We start from the raw sequence: 22,915 nt of genomic DNA, 5'->3' as shown, positions 1-22,915 counted from the left end.
CCCTCCTCAGGATTCCCCTGGTGGTCCAGTGGTAAGAATCTGCCTTCCAATGCAGGGGATGTGGGTTCGATCCCTGATTGGGGAACTAAGATTCCACATGCCACAGGGCAACTAAGCCGGCACGCTCTCAAGCCTGCGTGCCACAACTAGAGAGCCTGCATGCAGCAACTACTGAGCCCGCATGCCACAACTAGAGAGCCCACGTGCTGCAACTACTGAGCCCACATGCTCTGGAGCCCGTACACCACAACTGGAGAGGCCCCATGCCGCAACTAGAGAGCCCTCGTGCTGCAACTACTGAGCCTGCGTGCCACAACTAGACAGAAGCCTGCACGCCGCAATGAAAGATCCTGCATGCCACAATGAAGATCCCGTGTGCCGCAACTAAGGCCAGACACAGCCAAGTAAATAAATAAATAAATAAAAATAAATTTTTTTAAAAAAGAAAAGACCTTCCTCAATTCTTCAATTATTAAGTATAACTTGAAAAGCCAGTATTTATTAATTCAGTATGAGATTTACCTAATAATCAGCCTGTCAGTATTCAGTGAAATGAAAATACTGCAGGATTTCTGAATAAGTAAGAAGAACTGGTTCGTTTTCCTTAACTTTATTTCAAAGTAGTAGGATGAGAGAGGTATATTTACAAGGGTTTATGCACTCATCACTGTTGCTTTTTTATGCTTCTATTATTTGAATGTTGTCTATTACTCCTTGATTCTCTGCAGAGTTCCTTGGAAACACATCAAATACTCAGTCCACAACTGAATCTATAGTTGTACTCAAAGTGCCAACTCAAGAACAGTTTGTATGGTTTTTAAAAAAGAGGTAAGGAGCTTGCACCAGAATATAAATCAATGCTGATACTGATATCAAGAAAGTCTTGTTACCAAAAAAAAAGAAAAAAGCCAACTGAGCTAAATTTTGTACTTAGTGACATAGTTGATTTACATTCTGACAAAAGTTTCTTTTCGTTATGGATCCATAACAAACGATTTGTAGACCTGTGATCTCTGGACCATATTTTGAGTAGCAATGCTTTAAGTCATTAAGGATAGCAAAGCTCCCTCAAGTTACTTAGACATAGGCCCCAGATATTAAGGCAGCCTTTAATAAAACTTCCTAAGTTTTCTTACAGAGAGATCAGTATTACAGATACATTAGTCACAAAATTTATGAAAGCAAAAAAACCCCAAATTATTTTGGTATTATAGTATAAGCCACACAAACTAATAAAGATGTAAGGCAATAAAATAATTTACTAAGGAGCTTGTGGTACCTTCTCCTTAGGTTTAAGAATAAAATAGACAACTATTATTCTAGGATGGAAAGACTCCTGTGATAAAGCCAACAATTTAGCATTTGCCAAAGCATTTTTTATGAAGCTCTAGATCTAAAAGATTCTCTAAGGGGAAAAAAGATTTACGTGTCAAATATGTTGGGAAAATGCTGCATAATCACCTTCCTTTTGGAAACGTATGGTGTAAATTTGCTCTGAGATAGGCTTTTAGTGGAAAAATCTGTTTTACTTCACTCAGCATTTTCTAAACATTTTTGACCACAGAACTTTTTAAGTAACATCTATTATCACACTTCGGAAAATGCTGGTCTGTATTTCCCAAAAATGTATTCCAACCATAAAAATCCCATAAATATAAGCATGAAAAACAAATGCAATCAATTCTTTATTATCTGTGATCAAGGAAGAGGGACAAGTTTAAAACTTTGATACTGAAAACCACAAAGACATTAAGTTTTAAGATAATTCAGTTTTAACCTTATTTTAAAAAGAAAAACAAAACCCAAAACGCAAAGAAGTAAAGTGATTTGCTCACAGTCACAGTACACCTGAAATTAGGAAGACAATAAGTACACACAGCTTTCAAACTAGTATGTGTTTTCATATACAGTATCACATTTAAAACTCAAAACAATTCTGAAAACTAGTAATTAACAAACTCATTTTCACAAATGAGGATCTAAAGTTTAGAAAAGTTGTAGACATACAATTAGTCAATAGCAAAGGTTGAATATAAACTCCGGGTCTTTGTGAATCCACAGCTCATGTTCATTATCCTCAGGCAGAACTTTAATCTTCTAATTTCTAGTTCAGGGTTCTTTCCACTACACCGTGTATTTTTTTTTTTAACTGCAAAAATATTGTATCTACTCTAACAGAATGACCAATATTTTAAAAGATGGTAATATTCCCTGAGCTCTGTCCAAGCTTCATAATCAGGAAGGAGGTGGTATTAAAAGTCCTGAGTAATAGGAGAATATCAATACATAAGTAAACATTTGATTACTACTAATTTACTACCATTAAGCCACAATAAAATAAATGAGTGTGGTCTATGTTTTGAATAGCTTTAAGTGCTCAAATAGCCATTAATTGAATATTAGATTATCACCCACCTGCAAAGTATCTGCAAATATTACAATGAGATTCTTCAGTTCCAGAACAAGATCAGGATCAGTGCAATAAGACTGCGAGAATGAAGGGTAAGTGGGGGTGGAAACACAAACAAACAAACACACACCAGAGTCATTTGGTTAAAAACTAAGAAATAAAACTTAAAAATTTCTCCCTTAATTTGCCTGATTTACAATAAATTTGAAGTCTTGGTAATTAGATCCACAGCTGGCTTCCTCTATTCATGAAAAATTTCGTAGGGAAAGATCATAACATGACATAACTAAAGTATCTGTATTATATGAAAAGAAATTTTTCTGAAATTTGTACACACTAAACTTTGGTCAAAGCAATGATGCTTATATTTCTAAAAGTCTTTAGATTTTAAGGAACTAGTTATTTCAAATTGAAAAAATGGTTTATATATAGACCATATATTTCTACTTTTCAATTATTTATTCTATTATAAAAGAGATACAATCAATATATTTCTCCAATATAAGAAATGACAATTTAAGTATTTTCTTAGTAATGCACCAAAGAAAAATAATTAATTTCAAAGGGATAGTGAAATTCATTCTTGTTCCCTTAATAGCATGTCATAAGATTTTAAATGTGATATGTTGCATTTAATATATTAGGATCTCATACGTGATGCCATGGAATTAATAGGAAGCACACTATCATATTACATATTCATAGCTGGCCTGAATATAAACCATGATAAAATGTATTGTTCTTTATTATAATATGTTAGAAAAAGTTGTAGTTCATTGGACAAATACTGTATCCAGAATCTATGTCCCTGATAAATAAAAATATAATGTATTTATAATCTAAATATCACTTAAACTAATAATCTTCCTGCAAAATAGTTTCAATCTCTATTCTCAATAATAAAACTTTAAATAATAGATTATAAAACTTTAAGTTTGGGGAAATTTCACTGATGGTAAACTCCCAAAATTGTCTTAAGAAAAAGTCCACACTAAAAAATTATTAATTTCAATAGTCTTTATAACACATATTTTTATTTCCACAAAAGGCATATTATAAAAATATTTTATCATTTTACCTTCATTCATAAAAATAATTCTCATTACTTAAAGGGTCATTATTCTAAATGAGTTCAAATTCTGAGAACTGCATATTTTTAAGAAATTTATAACTGTATTACTGCAAACAAATTATAAACATCGAAGAACAAGTTCTACTGAGTTTTAATGGTGGAGTTTACTTTGGAAACAAAGAATCTGGACTGATAATTAAAAACCCTTTCTTCATGGTGCTTTTCAGTGTTCTAATGAAGAGGTCAGTTGAGACTAATGAGACCAGCTTAATTCTTCATCTTCTATAATGCTGGACTAAAAGTGTCTTCAGAAGCCCCACTCAGTTGCAATATTACCAGACAAACAAAGGCCTGTCATTACTACTTCCAAATCTGAGCAATTACCAAAAAAAAATGCAGAACTGATGGAGGTATAGTTTCCTTCTGACATTATGCATTTCAGAAGTTCTAGAAGTAACTGAATTAAAAATTTAGTAACATAAATTGTCTGACTTACTGAATGAGCTCTAAGGACAGCAATTATCTTTGAGAGGGCCATGTTCCAAAGTTCATCAGTGTATGCCCTGGTTACTAATCCTTGGGTCACATGTAAAATGTGATCTTCCACCACAAAGAACCTAAGAACAGTAATTACCAAAATAACATGAGTTAAAAAAAAATTAAAACCTAAACAGGAGATCATTAGTTCGGACACATAACACAATATCAAAATAATACTTATTGCCATATTAGATACATACCCTACAATTTGAGTGAAATATCTTCTATAGCCATCAACTGTTTCATGCTTTAAATGAAAAATAAAAATCAATTTAAAACAATAAATACCAGTAACATAAAAGTAAGTTCCAAATCAGTGCAACATTTATTAACAAATATTTATTGAGAGTCTACTATATGCTGCATACATTTATAAGGCACCAAGGATACACTGGTAAATAACAAAAAGTCCTTACCCCTCATGGAACTTGCATTCAAAAGGAAATGAACAATAAACAAATTAAAAAGGCAGTATGATTTCAGAACCTCCTTCTCAGCAGGCTAGTTCAAGTTACCATCATCTCTCACTTGGACAATTACATCATTCTCCTACCTAGTCTTCCAAGCTTTCAGGCTTGATCGCTACAGTCTATTCTCCAGACAGCTGCCAGAATGATAGTTTTCAAACAGTAATCAAATAATTATATCATTTGCTAAAAACCCTCCAATGACTTTTCATGTGATTCATAATAAAAGTCAAATTCCTTTAAAATGGTCTATGATTTCCTACAGTTTATAATTTTAACAAAAGGTATACAGGAAAATATTTGATCATTTGAATTTCATAAAAGTTTATTACATGAAATATAACAATTAAGTTCAAATATTATATTTTATATATTTCATAAAAGTGATCAAAAATTTCAAACATCTGGATTTTTTCAGAGAGGGGACTGTTATTACTATTTGGCTTAAAAATACTATGATCAGAGAATACAGTCTCCATGACACAAATGTTTGATATTTCTTGATACCTGCTTTATAACACAGTATGTAGTCACATTTTATGTTCCACGTGTACTTAAAAAAATGTTTCTACAGGTGTTGAAACAGAATTCCTTTTTTTTGGCTGCACTGTGTGGCTTTTGGGATCTCAGTTCCCCGACCAGGGACTGAACCTGGGCCCATGGCAGTGAAAGCACTGAGTCTTAACCACTGGACCCTCAAGGAATTCCCAAACAGAATTCTATACAGTTTATTAGATAAGCCTATTAAGCATGTTCTGTATTCTTACTAATATTCTGTCTACTGGCTGATAAGATACTGAAGCATCCACTATGCTTATGGATGTTTTTATTTATCCGTTAAGCTGTGGCAATTTTGCTTTAAATATTTTGAGTCAATGTTATCAAGTACTTATAGATTTAAATCAGCATTTTTATCAACTCTAAGACATAATTTTTTTTTTATCATTCTAGCTTTTTAAAATTATATTTAAGTAGAGAAGCAAGAAGAACAGAAGCAAGAAGAAGGACAGAGGCAAGGAGACAACAGAAGCAAGAAGAACTACAATCCTGCAGCCTGTGGAACAAAAACCACATTCGCAGAAAGACAGACAAGATGAAAAGGCAGAGGGCTATGTACCAGATGAAGGAACAAGATAAAACCCCAGAAAAACAACTAAATGAAGTGGAGATAGGCAACCTTCCAGAAAAAGAATTCAGAATAATGATAGTTAAGATGATCCAGGACCTCAGAAAAAGAATGGAGGCAAAGATCGAGAAGATGCAAAAAATGTTTAACAAAGACCCAGAAGAATTAAAGAACAAACAAACAGAGATGAACAATACAATAATTGAAATGAAAAATACACTAGAAGAAATCAATAGCAGAATAACTGAGGCAGAAGAACGGATAAGTGACCTGGAAGACAGAATGGTGGAATTTGCTGCTGCGGAACAGAATAAAGAAAAATGAATGAAAAGAAATGAAGACAGTCTAAGAGACCTCTGGGACAACATTAAACGCAACAACATTCACATTATAGGGGTCCCAGAAGAAGAAGAGAAAAAGAATGAACCCGAGAAAATATTTGAAGAGATTATAGTCGAAAACTTCCCTAACATGGGAAAGGAAATAGCCACCCAAGTCCAGGAAGCGCAGACAGTCCCATACAGAATAAACCCAAGGAGAAACACGCTGAGACACATAGTAATCAAACTGGCAAAAATTAAAGACAAAGAAAAATTACTGAAAGCATCAAGAGAAAAACAACAAATAACATACAAGGGAACTCCCACATGGTTAACAGTTGATTTCTCAGCAGAAACTCTACAAGCCAGAAGGGAGTGGCATGATATACTTAAAGTGATGAAAGGGAAGAACCTACAACCAAGATTACCTCTACCTGGCAAGGATCTCATTCAGATTTGATGGAGAAATCAAAAGCTTTACAGACAACCAAAAGCTAAGAGAACTCAGCACCACCAAACCAGCTCTATAACAAATGCTAAAGCAACTTCTCTAAGTGGGAAACACAAGAGAAGAAAAGGACCTACAAAAACAAACCCAAAACAATTAAGAAAATGGTACTAGGAACATACATATCAATAATTACCCTAAACATGAATGGATTAAATGCTCCAACCAAAAGACACAGGCTTGCTGAATGGATACAAAAACAAGACCCATATATAGGGTGTCTACAAGAGACCCACTTCAGATCTAGGGACACATACAGACTGAAAGTGAGGGAATGGAAAAAGATATTCCATGCAAATGGAAATCAAAAGAAAGCTGGAGTAGCAATACTCATATCACGATAAAATAGACTTTAAAATAAAGAATGTTACAAGAGACAAGGAAGGACACTACATAATGATCAAGGGATCAGTCCAAGAAGAAGAGATAACAATTATAAATATATATGCACCCAACACAGGAGCACCTCAATACATAAGGCACCTGCTAACAGCTATAAAAGAGGAAATTGACAGTAACACAGTAATAGTGGGGGACTTTAACACCTCACTTACATCAATAGACAGCTCATCCAAAATGAAAATAAATAAGGAAACAGAAGCTTTAAATGACACAATAGACCAGATAGATTTAATTGATATTTATAGGACATTCCATCCAAAAACAGCAGATTATACTTTCTTCTCAAGTACACACAGAATATTCTCCAGGATAGATCACATCTTGGGTCACAAATCAAGCCTCAGTAAATTTAAGAAAATTGAAATCATACCAAGCATCTTTTCTGACCACAACGCTATGAGATTAGAAATCAACTACAGGGAAAAAGAAACGTAAAAAACACAAACACATGGAGGCTAAACAATACGTTACTAAATAACCAAGAGATCACTGAAGAAATCAAAGAGGAAATCAAAAAATACCTAAAGACAAATGACAATGAAAACACGACGATCCAAAACCTATGGGATGCAGCAAAAGCAGTTCTAAGAGGGAAGTTGATAGCTATACAAGCCTACCTCAAGAAACAAGAAAAAGCTCAAATAAACAATCTAACCTTACACCTAAAGGAACTAGAGAAAGAAGAACAAACAAAACCCAAAGTTAGCAGAAGGAAAGAAATCATAAAGAGCAGAGCAGAAATAAATGCAATAGAAACAAAGAAAACAATAGTAAAGATCAATAAAACTAAAAGCTGGTTCTTTGAGAAGATAAACCAAACTGATAACCCATCAGCCAGACTCATCAAGAAAAAGAGAGAGAGGACTCAAATCAATAAAATTAGAAATGAAAAAGAAGTTACAACAGACACCACAGAAATACAAAGCATCCTAAGAGACTACTACAAGCAACTCTATGCCAATAAAATGGACAACCTGGAAGAAATGGACAAATTCTTAGAAAGGTATAACTTTCCAAGACTGAACCAGGAAGAAATAGAAAATATGAACAGACCAATCACAAGTAATGAAATTGAAACTGTGATTAAAAATCTTCCAACTGGGCTTCCCTGGTGGCGCAGGGGTTGAGAGTTCACCTGCCGATGCACGGGACACGGGTTCGTGCCCCGGTCCAGGGGGATCCCATGTGCCGTGGAGTGGCTGGGCCCGTGAGCCATGGCCGCTGAGCCTGCGCATCCGGAGCCTGTGCTCTGCAACAGGAGAGGCCACAACAGTGAGAGGCCTGCGTACCGCAAAAAAAAAAAAAAAAAAATCTTCGAACAAACAAAAGTCCAGGACCAGATGGCTTCACAGGTGAATTCTATCAAACATTTAGAGAAGAGCTAACACCCATCCTTCTCAAACTCTTCCAAAAATTGCAGAGGAAGGAACATTCCCAAATTCATTCCATGAGGCCACCATCACCCTGATACCAAAACTAGACAAAGATACTACAAAAAAAGAAAATTACAGACCAATATCACTGATGAATATAGATGCAAAAATCCTCAACAAAATACTAGCAAACAGAATCCAACAACACATTAAAAGGATCATATACCATGACCAAGTGGGATTTATCCCAGGGATGCAAGGATTCTTCAATATATGCAAATCAATCAATGTGATACACCATATTAACAAACTGAAGAATAAAAACCATATTATCATCTCAATAGATGCAGAAAAAGCTTTTGACAAAATTCAACACCTATTTATGATAAAAACTCTCCAGAAAGTGGTCATAGAGGGAACCTACCTCAACATAATAAAGGCCATATATGACAAACCCACAGCAAACATCATTCTCAATGGTGAAAAACTGAAAGCATTTCCTCTAAGATCAGGAACAAGACAAGGATGTCCACTCTCACCACTATTATTCAACATAGTTTTGGAAGTCCTAGCCACGGCAATCAGAGAAGAAAAAGAAATAAGAGGAATACAAATTGGAAAAGAAGAAGTAAAACTGTCACTGTTTGCAGATGACATGATACTATACATAGAGAATCCTAAAGATGCCACCAGAAAACTACTAGAGCTAATCAATGAATTTAGTAAAGTTGCAGGATACAAAATTAATGCACAGAAATCTCTTGCTTTCCTATACACTAATGAAGAAAAATCCGAAAGAGAAATTAAGGAAACTCTCCCATTTACCATTGCAACAAAAAGAATAATACCTGGGAATAAACCTACCTAGGGAGACAAAAGACCTGTATGCAGAAAACTATAAGACACTGATGAAAGAAATTAAAGATGATACCAACAGATGAAGAGATACACCATGTTCTTGGATTGGAAGAATCAATATTGTGAAAATGACTATACTACCCAAAGCAATCTACAAATTCAATGCAATCCCTGTCAAATTACCAGTGGCAGTTTTTATAGAACTAGAACTAAAAAATCTTAAAATTTGTATGGAGACACAAAAGACCCCTAATAGCAAAAGCAGTCTTGAGGGAAAAAAACAGAGCTGGAGGAATCAGACTCCCTTACTTCAGACTATACTACAAAGCTACAATAATCAAGACAATATGGTACTGGCACAAAAACAGAAATATAGATCAATGGAACAAGATAGAAAGCCCAGAGATAAACCCACGCACCTATGGTCAACTAATCTATGACAAAGGAGACAAGGATATATACAATGGAGAAAAGACAGTCTCTTCAATAAGTGGTGCTGAGAAAACCTGACAGCTACATGTAAAAGAATGAAATTAGAACATTCCTAACACCATACAGAAAAATAAACTCAAAATGGATTAGAGACCTAAATGTAAGTCCAGACACTGTAAAACTCTTCGAGGAAAACATAGGAAGAACACTCTTTGACATAAATCACAGCAAGATCTCTTTTGATCCACCTCCTAAAGTAATGGAAATAAAAACAAAAATAAACAAATGAGAACTAATGAAACTTAAAAGCTTTTGCACAGCAAAGGAAACCATAAACAAGACGAAAATACAACCTTCAGAATGGGAGAGAATATTCGCAAACGAATCAACGGACAGAGGATTAATCTCCAAAATATATAAGCAGTTCATGCAGCTCAATATTAAAAAAAACAAACAACCCAATCCAAAAATGGGCAGAAGACCTAAATAGACATTTCTCCAAAGAAGACATACAGATGGCCAAGAAGAACATGAAAAGCTGCTCAACATCACTAATTATTAGAGAAATGCAAATCAAAAGTACAATTAGGTATCACCTCACACCAGTTAGAATGGGCATCATCAGAAATTCTACAAACAACAAATGCTGGACAGGGTGTGGAGGAAAGGGAACCCTCTTGCACTGCTGGTGGGAAGGTAAATTGATACCACTATGGAAGTTCCTTAAAAAACTAAAAATAGAATTACCATATGACCCAGCAATCCCACTACTGGGCATATACCCAGAGAAAACTGTAATTGAAAAAGACACATGTACCCCAATGTTCATTGCTGCACTACTTACAGTAGCCAGTTCATGGAAGCAACCTAAATGCCCATCAACAGACAAATGGGTAAAGAAGATGTGGTACATATATACAATGGAATATTACTCAGACATAAAAAGGAATGAAATTGGGTCATTTGTAGAGACGTGGATGGATCTAGAGACTGTCATACAGAGTGAAGTAAGTCAGAAAAACAAATATCGTATATTAACACATATATGTGGAACCTAGAAAAATGGTACAGATGAACTGGTTTGCAGGGCAGAAATTGAGACACAGATGTAGAGAAAAAATAAAAATTATATTTAAGTATATATTGTTTCTATTCTTTTAGTGGTTACAGAAATTACATTATGCATACTTAAGTAATCAAACTCTAAAATTAATCAATAATTTTACTCTTTTCTGGACAATTCCAAAACTGCAGAACAGTTTCACTTCATTAACTTCCATCTCACTCTAATGTTTATGTTATTGTTACTGTGCACTTCAACTCTATCTTGTTTTAATGTCCATAATATTTTATTAATATTATTTTCTACAGTCAACACAGATTTGTCCACATATTTATACTTTCCTTGCTATTCATTCATTCTAGCATCTCCTATCTTCCAGTTGGCATCACTTTCCTTTTGACTGCAGTATATCCTTTCTTTAGTAAGGGTGTCTTGGTAACAAACTCTCCTCTTCTTTGCCTGAAAATGTCTATCTTTGCCCTTGTTCCGCTGAATATAGAATCCCAGGTAGACAGCTATTTTCCTTCAGCACTGAAAATATTCCACTGTCTTGTTTATTTGAAAATAATCTCTTCTCTCTGGGTATTTCTGAGGTCTTCTCTTTATCTTTGTTTTTAAAGTCAAATTTACTGAGGCATAATTTACATAAAGCAAAATTAAAACGCTTTTTACATACAGAGTCCGATGAGTTTTGATGAACGTAGACATTTGTGTCACCACAACCAAAATCAAGATATAGAATATTTCCGTCTCATAAAAAGTTCCCTTTATGCCCCTCTATAGTGAATCACTCTGCCCAACCCTGGCCCGTTGTCACAGATCCCATTCTATCCCCTAGTTTTGCCTTTTCAAAAATGTCATGTAACACAAATCGTACTATACATAACTTTGCTGTATCTGAATTTTTTCACCTAGAATAGTGTTTCTAAGATTTATCCATGTCACTGCATGTATCAGTTCCTTTTCTACTGCTGAGTAGTATTCCATTATGTCGAGGTACAACTTTTTTTTTTTTTTTTTTGGTACACGGGCCTCTCACTGTTGTGGCCTCTCCTGTTGCAGAGCACAGGCTCCGGACGTGCAGGCTCAGTGGCCATGGCTCACGGGCCTAGCTGCTCCATGGCATGTGGGATCTTCCCAGACCGGGGCATGAACCCGTGTCCCCTGCACTGGCAGGCGGACTCTCAACCACTGCGCCACCAGGGAAGCCCGAGATACAACAATCTGTTTATCTATTCACTAGCTCACAGACATTTGAGATGTTTCCAGTTTCTGGCATTTATGAATAAAGCTACTATAAACATTCACATATGAGCCACTATGTGGATAAATTTTCATCTCTCACAGGTAAAAACCTAGGAGTAGAAGTGCTGGGTCATATGGCAAGTGTATGCTTAACATTATAACAAACTGTCAAACTATTTTCCAAAGTGGCAGTACAATATTTATACCTATCAGAAGTTTATGAGAGTTCTACCTGCTCCAAATCCTCACCAGCACTTGCTATTATCGATCTTTTTAATTTTAGCCAGTCTAGTAGGTATGTAGAGGTGTCTCATTGTGGTTTTAATTTGCATTTCCCTGATGAAAAATGATATTTAACATCTTTTCATGTGCTTACTTGCCATCTGTGTATCTTTGGTAAAATGTCTATTTGAATCTTTTTAGTCTGTCTTTAGTTAGTTATACAAGTTCTTTATATATTCTGGATACAAGCCTTTCATTAGACATGAGTTTTGCAAATGTTCTCTCCATCTATGTCTTGTCTTTTCATTTTCTTGATACTGCCTTTTGAAGGGTAGAAGTTTTCCATTTTGATGTTCAATCTATCAATTTCTTTCTTTTATGGTTCATGCTTTATGTATCTCACCTAAGAAAATACTGCCTAACCCAAAGTCACAAAAATTTTAACCTTTGTCTTTTCTAAAAGTTTTACAATTTTAGCTCTTATATTTGGGTCCATGATCCATTTCTTGAAATGTTGAATGAGGTAAGCATCAACATTCATTTTTTTGCATATGGATAATTTCATTCTCTTGTAGTAAAAAGACACACTTTGTACAATTTCAAGTTTTTAAATATTTATTGAGATTTATTTTATTACCCAGAATATGATCTATCTTGGTGAAACTTCCAGGTACACTTGGAAAAGCACATGTATTCTGCTGTTTTGGGTGAATTATTCGATAAATGTCAATTAGTTCACTTAGCTCATAATGTTTTTCAGGTCTTCTATTTTCTCTTTATCTTTGGTGTTCTACATTTTCATTTTAAGTTCTCTAAAAGTGTACTTCTTTTTATTTAACCTACTTGGATTCCTTGGACTTGACTGTAGGTTTCTGTTTCTCATCTGTCTTAGTAAGTTCTCAGGTATTACCTCAAATATTCCTCTGTCCCTCTTGTTCTATCCTCTCTTTCTAAAACTGCAACTAAATATGTTAGACCTCTCTGTATCTCCCCTATCTTTCTTCTATATTTTCATTCTTTTGTCACTCTATGATGTAGTCTAGCAATTTCTTCAGATCAACTAAGAGAATTCATCAACCTGTTCACAAAATTTTTCATGTTGGCTAGTATATCTTTTTTTTTATTTTTTATTTTTTTGTGGTACGCGGGCCTCTCACTGCTGTGGCCTCTCCCGTTGAGGAGAACAGGCTCCGGACGCGCAGGCTCAGCGGCCATGGCTCACAGGCCCAGCCGCTCCGCGGCATGTGGGATCTTCCTGGACCGGGGCACGAACCCATGTCCCCTGCATCGGCAGGCGGACTCTCAACCACTGCGCCACCAGGGAAGCCCTGGCTAATATATCTTTAATTACTAGGTATTCTACTTGATTTTTTTTCCACATTTTTTTGGTAATTCCTTTAGAGTTTCTTGTTGCCTAATGATATCAGCAAGCTTGCCTTTTATTTCTTTAAATATAATAGTGTTATTTTATATTCTATGCCTAATAACTCAAACATTGAAAGTCTTTTACAATTGATTTCTGTTGTCAATATTTCTAATGATTCTCACTTGTTTGATAGCTAATTCTGAGTATGAGTTGCTAATTTTCCTTGAAACCTCAACTATGGATATCCTTTAATTTGGTATGAAGGTTCGGAGAAGAACTGCATTTGCTTCTACTAGGCACCTGGAGACAATATCAAAATGGAACCACTTTAAATTTTCAGCTTGAGATTTTTTTGATTATCCAAGTAGAATGAATTTGGATTGCAAACACATTTGAGGAACTGCTTGTTATGAATTCTCAGAGATTTTTTCTCTTTGTTCACTCAGCACCAGGATTTGGGATAGGTAATTTTCTTTAGTGTATTTGGCAGAAGGACCAGAGAGCTTTTGCTAGATGGTTTTATCTCTAGGTCATACTAATAATGGGCTATAATTCTTTGGAGTCTCAGCCTTACAAAGGAGACAGTCTCTTATCACCCACTTTGGGTGACTCTATGCTTAGCCCCCTGTACCCCTATGTCCTCAAAACTTATGCTTTCCCATTCAGCCCATGCCCCTAGGATAAAAGCTACATTCAGTTCTTCATTATGCCTGTCTGAATTTCTTTCCTCATTTAGGTTTTCCTGTTTTGTTTTTCTTATATTTAGGTGTATTGAGGTATAAGTTACATGAACAAAACTCTTTTTCATGTGCTGTTTCTATGTGTTTTCACAAATACGTCTAGTCACATACCTATCACCGTAACCAACATATAGAACAGTTCCATATTGACTTAGTTTGGTTTTTTTTTTACATTATGGATTATTTTATTTCAATTTTTCCTTATTTTTTTACAGTGAATACATCACAATTTTATAACCAAAAAAATACATATATTCTTGAGAATGGCTAATAAAAATCCCACAAACAAAGCCCTTTCAGATTACTTATTTGGTCTTCGTCAGGACTATACTTTCCTACCTGATACTCAGTACATTTAAAAAGAACTTAAGATTTTAAAAAATGTTTTATCCAGCACCTTTAGCTGTTTTTTCAGTAGAACAATTAATCAAGATACACAGTCTATCACATCGTCAGAAACTAATTATCACTCCCTGACATTTTATATATTTACTTATTTATCTTTTTATGTATTCATTGTCTTATTTATTCACTTACAGTCTATCTTCCCTAATAGAATGTTTCATGAGAGAAGGGACTTAGCCATAGCCATTTTGTTCACTGCTGTAACCTTCACACCTAAACCAATGATTGGAAATGGTAGGTATTCAATAAATATTTGTAGTTGAATGCATGCCTTGAAGAAATTAAAGAGGATAAAAACTTCAACATAACCAATTCAAAATTTTCACATACTTACCATATTTGATTGGGGTTGCAATACCAGTCTTGCCTGTTTCTTTCTTTGTTTTCGGTAATAATTTTCAAATGTTTCCTCATCACCCTAAAATAAAATCAGAAGAGTAATGAAAAACACACATACACAAACACACTGCTAAACAGAAAACTTTACCCCGTAAGAGTCATTTTTCAGTTTTTAACAACTGGATTTAAATGCGGAATGGTATTTCATATTGAATACCAAGAACAAGTTTTGGCATTATGGTTCATAGATAGTAACCTTATTTGGTATCATGACAATTAAGAAGACTAAAGGTAAGTTCAAATAATTTGACTGTTGCCCAACTTGTCACTTAGCCTTTATACATTTTTGACTGATGAAAGAAAATATCACTGTCAGTGAAGGAAATTAAGAAAATTACTTGGCAAGCCTCAACTTCTGAATATGTTGTACAAGAACTAAGAAAATCTGACCACAGGACAAAATACACTATTTCTAACATGGTTTACTATTAATCTGCACAGGAAGAGAAAGGGAGGAACCCTTTGTGAATACTGTCCCTTGATTAATCATTAAAGAAGACTTCTCCTTTATTTGGCACCTTGGAAGTTTTTACACATCAAGACAATGCACAATGGTACCACCAGGTATCAGTGAAGGATATGTCTTTCTTTTATAAAGTAAGTGTGGTAGCCTCCAAGACACCCCCCAAAGATCCCTTGTGTAGTCTCCTCCCACATTGTACCAAGGTTGGTCTATGTGACCAATAGGATGCAGGAGAAGTAAAAGTATGTCACTTCTGAGATTAAGTTATAAAAGGCATCATGGTTTTCATTTGGTCTCTCTCAGATCACTCACTTCTGGGGAAAGCCAGTTGCCATGTCATGAAGACTATCAGGCAGACTTGCAGACAGCCCATGCAGCAAGAAACTGAGACCTGCCAACAGCCACATTTGTTACACAGGTATAAAGATACAGTCTTTCCCAGAGGACTTAGTGCCTGTTGACATAAACTCCCAGATAAAGTATATAATGTGTCTGTATTAAAAACTGAGTGTTGTGTTAAAGAGTCAATTACTAAATGCAGCAAATCTTTATGAAATATCAGGTAAAATGGAAGGCACTGGGGAAAGAACAACAAACACTCATGGTCTCTTGCAGATCATACACATATAGAACAGGAATAATACAAAGTAACAGAAGTGCCTACTGGAACTCACTGTAGCACGCTGCCATAAAAGACAGAAAAATTGTGCACTATCAAAGCAAAAAATCATTCCTCTACACCAAACTCAAAAACTTATAGGAGAACATCCAATTTGAAAGGAGTTGTGAAAGAATAAAACTTCATGTGGGGCTTCCCTGGTGGCGCAGTGGTTAAGAATTCACCTGCCAATGCAGGGGAAACAGGTTCGAGCCCTTGTCCGGGAAGATCCCACATGCTGCGGAGCAACTAAGCCCATGCGCCACAACTACTGAAGCCCGTGTGCCTAGAGCCCGTGCTCCGCAACAAGAGAAGCCACCACAATGAGAAGCCCGTGCACTGCAACAAAGAGTAGCCCCTGCTTGCCACAACTAGAGAAAGCCCACACACAGCAGCGAAGACCCAACGCAGCCAAAAATAAATAAATAAAATAAATTTATAAAAACAAACAAAACAAAACAAAAAAACAACTTCATGTGATTAGACAAAAGGAAGCCTAGTTTTCAATGTTACTACAGATAGCAGTATAATCGTGATGGAACCTACCCTCTGTTTGCCTCAGGTATGAATGCAGTTAAATGTATATACTACCACCTCACATTGAAAAGAATCTATGAAGTTAAGGTAGTTTATACTCACACACACTGAAAGAAATATTTTATCAGAGACTAGACTAAAAGTATTATTGTTTTGATACTACACTATGATTTATTATAGCTTTAAAAAGAGAAACTCTTTTTAAAGGTCTATTCAATGAAGTTCAACACACTTGAAACGTCACTTACTTATCTGTAAAACAGCAAGTTTACATTGATATTGTGCTGTTAGATCACTTTCATCTCAGCTAGGAAGTGCAGAACTAGTCCTGTCTTTTAATAGAGGACTAAAAGAAAAAAGTTAACAAATAAAGATAGTTCTATTTGCTCTAATTAACATAATTACCATTCTTTTTTCAATTACATAAATGATCCAAACCTCAAAACTCCTTAAAAGTAAATGGCTTAAGAAGGCAGTGGGATGACATATTCAAAGCGCTGAAAGAAAAACCAAGAATTCTATATCCAACAAAACTACTCTTAAAAAGCAAAGGAGAGGGAATTCCCTGGTGGTCTAGTGGTTAGGACTCTGTGCTTTCACTGCCGAGGGCCCAGGTTCAATCGCTGGTTGGGGAACTAAGATCCCACAAGCTGCACAGTGTGGCCAAAAAAAAAAAAAAGCAAAAGAGAAATTAAGACACTCCCGGATAAACAAAATTGAGAGAATTTGACACTACCAGAACCTTCCCTAAAAGAAACACTAACAGGAGTACTTCAGGCAGAAACGCAAGGACACTAGACAGTAACTCTAATTCACATGAAGAAATAAAAAGTACCAGTAAAAGTAAATACAGAGGAAAATATAAAGACAGTATATGTGTATTTTTGTTTGTAACTCTTTTTTTTTCTAATTTAAAAAAACAACTGCATAAAGAATTATAAAACTGTGTCAATGGCTAATGTGTAAATATATAATTAGTATGAGAAAAATAACACAAAGGAGAGGGATTAATGAGAACTAATTATACTGTTTTAAGATAAAGATGTTAGTTGTAATTCCCAGGGAAAACACTAAGAAAATACTAAATATATAAATGTGTGTGTGTGTGTGTGTGCATATAAATAAATGACAAGGGAATTAAAATGGTACATGAGAAAATATCTATTTGATGCAAAAGAAGGCAATAATGGAGAAAGAGAGGAACAAAAAAAGACATCAGACATATTAAAACAACCGGTAGATGTAAATCCTACCTTATCAGCAATTACATTAAATATAAATGAACTAAACAATCCAATCAAAAGGAAGAGATCAGCAGACTGAACTGAAAAGAAAACAGATCCATCTATATGCTATCCTACAAGAGACACACTTTAGATTCAAAGACACAAAAAGGTCAAAAATAACATAATAAAAAAATATACCATGCCAAGAGTAACCAAAAGAGCCTGAGTGCCTATACTAATATCAGCCAAAATAGAATTTAAGACAAAAAATATTACAAAGAAACACATTTTATAGTGAAAAAAGGTCTTACTACAGAGACATAACAATTATAAACATATACACACGTAACAACAAAGCCTCAAAAATATATGAAGCAAAAAGTGGCAGAACTAAGGAAGAACAGACAATTCAACAGTTATAGCTGGAGGCTTCAATAATGCCATTTTTAATAACAGACAAAACAAGCAAAAGATCAACAAGGATAAAGAAGATGTGAACACTATAATCAACTAAACCTAACTGATGGCTATAGAAAACACCACCCAACAACAGCCAGATACACATTATTCTCAAGTATACATGAAACATTCTCCAGGATAAAGCATGTTATGCCATAAAACAAGCCTCAATAAATTTAAAAGGACTGGAATCATACAAAGTATGATCTGTGACTACAGTGGGATTAAATTAGGAATCAATGACAGAAGAACTTTTGTTTGTGAACAGAAATTCACAAACATGGAGATTAAACACATTTCTAAACAACTAATGGGTTAAAGAAGAAATCACAGGAAATTAGAAAATACTTTGAGATAAATGGAAACAAAAACACAACACACCAAAACTCATGGAATGCAGCTAAAGCAGTGGTTAGAAGGAAATTTATAGCTTTAAATGTCTGTATTAAAAAAGAAGAAAGGGGGCTTCCCTGGTGGCCCAGTGGTTGGGAGTCCACCTGCCGATGCAGGGGACACAGGTTCGTGCCCCGGTCCGGGAAGACCCCCACATGCCGTGGAGCGGCTGGGCCCGTGAGCTATGGCCGCTGAGCCTGCGCGTCCGGAGCAGAGGCCATAACAGTGAGAGGCCCGCGTACCGCAAAAAAAAAAAAAGAAAGGGACTTGCCTGGTGGCATAGTGGTTAAGAATATAACTGACAGGACTTCCCTGGTGGCTCAGTGATTAAGACTCTGCTTGCCAATGCAGGGGACACGGGTTCGAGCCCTGATCCGGGAAGATCCCACATGACGCGGAGCAACTAAGCCCATGTGCCACAACTGAGCCTGCACTCTAGAGCCCGTGAGCCACAACTACTGAGCCCGTGCACCTAGAGCCCCTGCTCTGCAACAAGAGAAGCCACTGCAATAAGAAGCCCGCACACCGCAACGAACAGTAGCCCCCGCTCGCCGCAACTAGAGAAAGCCCGCGTGCAGCAATGAAGACCCAATGCAGCCAAAAATAAATAAATAAATAAAATTAAAAAAAAAAAAGACTTCACCTGCTAATGCAGGGGACATGGGTTAAATCCCTGATCCAGGAAGATCCCACATGCCACAGAGCAACTAAGCCCGTGTGCTGCAACTACTGAGCCTGCGTGCCACAAATACCAAAGCCCACACACCTAGAGCCCGTGCTCCACAACAAGAGAAGCCACCGCAATGAGAAGCCCACACACCACAACAAAGAGTAGCCCCCACTTGTCACAACTAGAGAAAGCCCGTGAGCAGCAACAAAGATCCAACACTGCCAAAAATAAAATCAATAAAAAAGAAGACAGATCTCAATCAATAACTTAAACTTCTACCTATAAGAAGTTGGACACAAAAGGCCACATATAGTATGATTCCATTTATATGAAATACCAGAATAGGCAAATCCATAGAGACAGAAAGTAAATTAATGGTTGTCAGGGACTGGGGGGAGGGGAGAATAAGGAGTGACTGCTAACAGGTAAGAGGTTTCTTTTTGTAGTAATAAAATGTGCTGGAATTAGTTGTAATGGTTGCACATCCTTGTGAATTATACTAAAACCACTGAACTGTATACTTTAAAAGGGTAAAATTTTGGGTATATGAATTATATCAGAATAGTGCGATTATGTTTTTTAAAAAGATAATTGTTTAACCAAAACTAAAAACAATGTAGTGTGGGGTAAACAAATGTAGAAGTAACATACTTAAAAGTAACTGTGATACAACAGTACAAAGGCAAGAAGGGAGAAATGTAAGGTTCTTTTAACATACATGAAAAGTATACTTGAAAGTGTACCATGATTAAGTTAAAGAAAAAAGTAACTGCCTTACACACAGTGGATATTTCACAAAAAAATATTGCATGAAGGTTTAGAGCTCAATGAGCTTGTGGTCAGCCTTTAGAAAAGCAGGCCTAAAATGAATACCTGTCTTTTTAATAATACAAATATACACACACAAATGTGTATACACACATATGTATACACACACAGACATATATATATATATATATATATATATATACACCCATGCACATATACAAAAGATACTTACCAGAACAGAATAAATGTGCAAACATCGGTAAACAGGGGAAAAATCAACAAGATCCTGAACAGTTAAAACCTGAAAAATAAAACCATTTTTTAAAAATTATAGGTCAAAAAAAAAAAAAAATTATAGGTCAAACTACTAGTCTACTGTTGAATAATATAAAGTTAGACAAGGAGATTCATGGACTTCGTACTATAACATTTATCAACCATAAAAAGCACACACTATAAACACAATGCCTATTTTGTTTTGGCATTTGTTTAGTAATTCATTCTGCATATATTTATCATCATTGTTGACTATTTTAGATTATAAGGTAATAAAGGGGAGAGACTGTATATCTTTATCATGCTTGATAGATTGCCAGAAAATTGCTATGGATAACTAGATACATCATTATTGCTTCTGGTAAAGATGGTGCACAAATGTATGATTTACCTATAGATGAAGTTCCTTCTCTTATGCACGACTTATAATTATTTCATCAAATTGAAGAAATCATCATTATTATTTTATGGAACACTAACGAAGGAAAAAAAACACTACCACTTGAAACTGTAGTATCATCAATTTTAAGATTTTTCCCGATTCTGAGATGTTAATAATATTTTTTAAAGTACATCTTACAATTAAAGAAACAGTAATATAAAGTTCCCCAAACTTGAGAAATAAACTCTTTTTAAAGGAACACATTTCTATTCTCATGAATCCTCTGAGTGAACTTAAATTATTTTTATTATAGAGTTACTTATTTGGGAAAATGATAGAAACAAAATGTAGTAATAATTAAATAGATCGGAAAGAACAGGGAAACAACCAAGTTTCTCTTAGAGTATGGATTTGGGTGTCGGGCCTGATGGCAATGTTCCCAGCAATTAAAGATATACAAAACAGACTACGGAAAATTGAGACACGAAGACTAGATGGTCCATTTTTACCATTCTGAATCTCAAGGGAGAAAAGACTTACAGAGATTCTCTGAATATTGATTAAGAAAGAACAAAAAAGTAGATTTCAAAAACATTTATTTCATTTCAAGGGACTAATCAGGCCACATTAATTCCACATTAGAAAGACATTAAACTATTTAAGGCTGTTTATTTATCTGTATATCAGACATCTACTATATATGCAAACATAAATGTATATACATACATATATACATATTAACATACATATACGTACACACACATATATATACACACACACACTCACAAATACATACAGACTCACTCATCCTCAGGCATATAGTGCAAATGTACATACTGAACACTCAGTGGTTCCCCCAAACACAGAGACGCCATGGACACATATTTATATGGTTCCTTTTTAATCAATCAATTAAAAGATCTTACTACACCCCAACAGTGTCCTTAGAAAAAGAATTTAAACTCTCACTGACAAGGCAAAACTTATAAACAATTGGGAATACTAGACTCCTTATGGTATTAACTAAATTCAAAAGGAATTCAACGGAAAAGATAAAAAGTAGGCTCAACAGAAGAGTTCGTGGAGGGAACAAAAGAAGCACTAGAACTAGGAATGAATTTGAATGAAGAGGATAAAAGAAAGCAAATATTTAGGAGAATTTCAAGGTTTCTAGACTTAGTAAAACTTTTTTAAGAAATTGAAAACTTAACTTTAATCATATTAAAATTATTTTGTAGTATCTCAGCACCAGCCGAAGGAAAAAAAGGTAGGCTATCCAGAATTAGTCTAAATGGCAAGGTTAAGCCATCATGCAATTAAATGTCTGCCACAGGTAATTAAATTATCAGTGATCACTACAAAAATAGCATTAAATTTACACTTTTACTGCTAATTATGGCAGAAAACCTAGGTTCAACTATCTGCAGCTTACAAATATAATCTACAATATATCTTGTTTATCTGTCAATTATTCAGTCTAACATTTCAGACGACTCCTTTGCCCTAATAGCTCATTACAAACTGAGCTACGTAAATTCAGTTTCCACATGGCAAGACTGAGTGTCACACAGACAACATTACAACTCAAGAGAAAAAAGACATCCAATAATAGATGAGGGAGGGAGGAAGGAAAGAAAGGAAAAAAGGAAGAAAAGAAAGGAAGGAAGGAAGAAACAAAGATAGAAACAAAAAAAGATACAAAGAAAGAAACAAATTCCCATCACCTCCTCTTCATTCTCATCCTCTTCCTCAAATACAGGTTTCAATACAATTTCATTCCTTTCTTCTGGAATTCTATCATTTATATATATAGTCTTCCCAAATTTTACATTATTTTGCTTCTGCAGAATAACACTGAAGAGTTTCTGCTGCTGTGCCTATTTGGGAAAAAGAAAAATTAAGTTTATTTGAAAAATTATTGTAGTCAAAATTGGTTCAAGAAGTTATTCATATTTTCTCATATTTTTAATGTCTGTAGGTATAGGATCTGGAATGATGTCCCATTTTTGTTCATGATTTGCACCCTCCTTTTTTCAACAGTCTTGCAGAGGTTATCAATTTTATCTGAAAAGACTAAGAACCAACTTTTGTCTTTGCTGATACTCCCTTTTGTATTTTGTTTTCTATTATATTGA

At 35.1% G+C, this 22,915-nt stretch overlaps 1 protein-coding gene across 8 annotated transcripts in view; it reads right to left on the bottom strand.

Annotated features, from left to right (window-relative positions):
- EXOC6 (exocyst complex component 6) overlaps positions 1-22,915 on the bottom strand; it is a 194,949-nt gene that overhangs the window by 115,417 nt on the left and 56,617 nt on the right. For 7 of the 8 annotated variants that reach the window (XM_033404896.2, XM_004279403.2, XM_033404898.2 and 4 more), the window contains exons 7-12: positions 22,505-22,657; positions 20,355-20,423; positions 14,884-14,967; positions 4,223-4,269; positions 3,979-4,099; positions 2,416-2,487 (exon numbers count right to left, since the gene is read on the bottom strand). In XM_033404896.2, the coding sequence (XP_033260787.1) occupies positions 2,416-2,487; positions 3,979-4,099; positions 4,223-4,269; positions 14,884-14,967; positions 20,355-20,423; positions 22,505-22,657 (546 nt within the window). The remainder of the gene's footprint in view (positions 1-2,415; positions 2,488-3,978; positions 4,100-4,222; positions 4,270-14,883; positions 14,968-20,354; positions 20,424-22,504; positions 22,658-22,915) is intronic. The other variant, XM_049696517.1, reaches the window with a different exon arrangement.

This window comes from Orcinus orca, chromosome 14 (genome assembly GCF_937001465.1).
Source record: "Orcinus orca chromosome 14, mOrcOrc1.1, whole genome shotgun sequence".
NCBI lineage: Eukaryota > Metazoa > Chordata > Mammalia > Artiodactyla > Delphinidae > Orcinus > Orcinus orca.
This window is presented reverse-complemented; position numbering and strand designations above follow the sequence as displayed.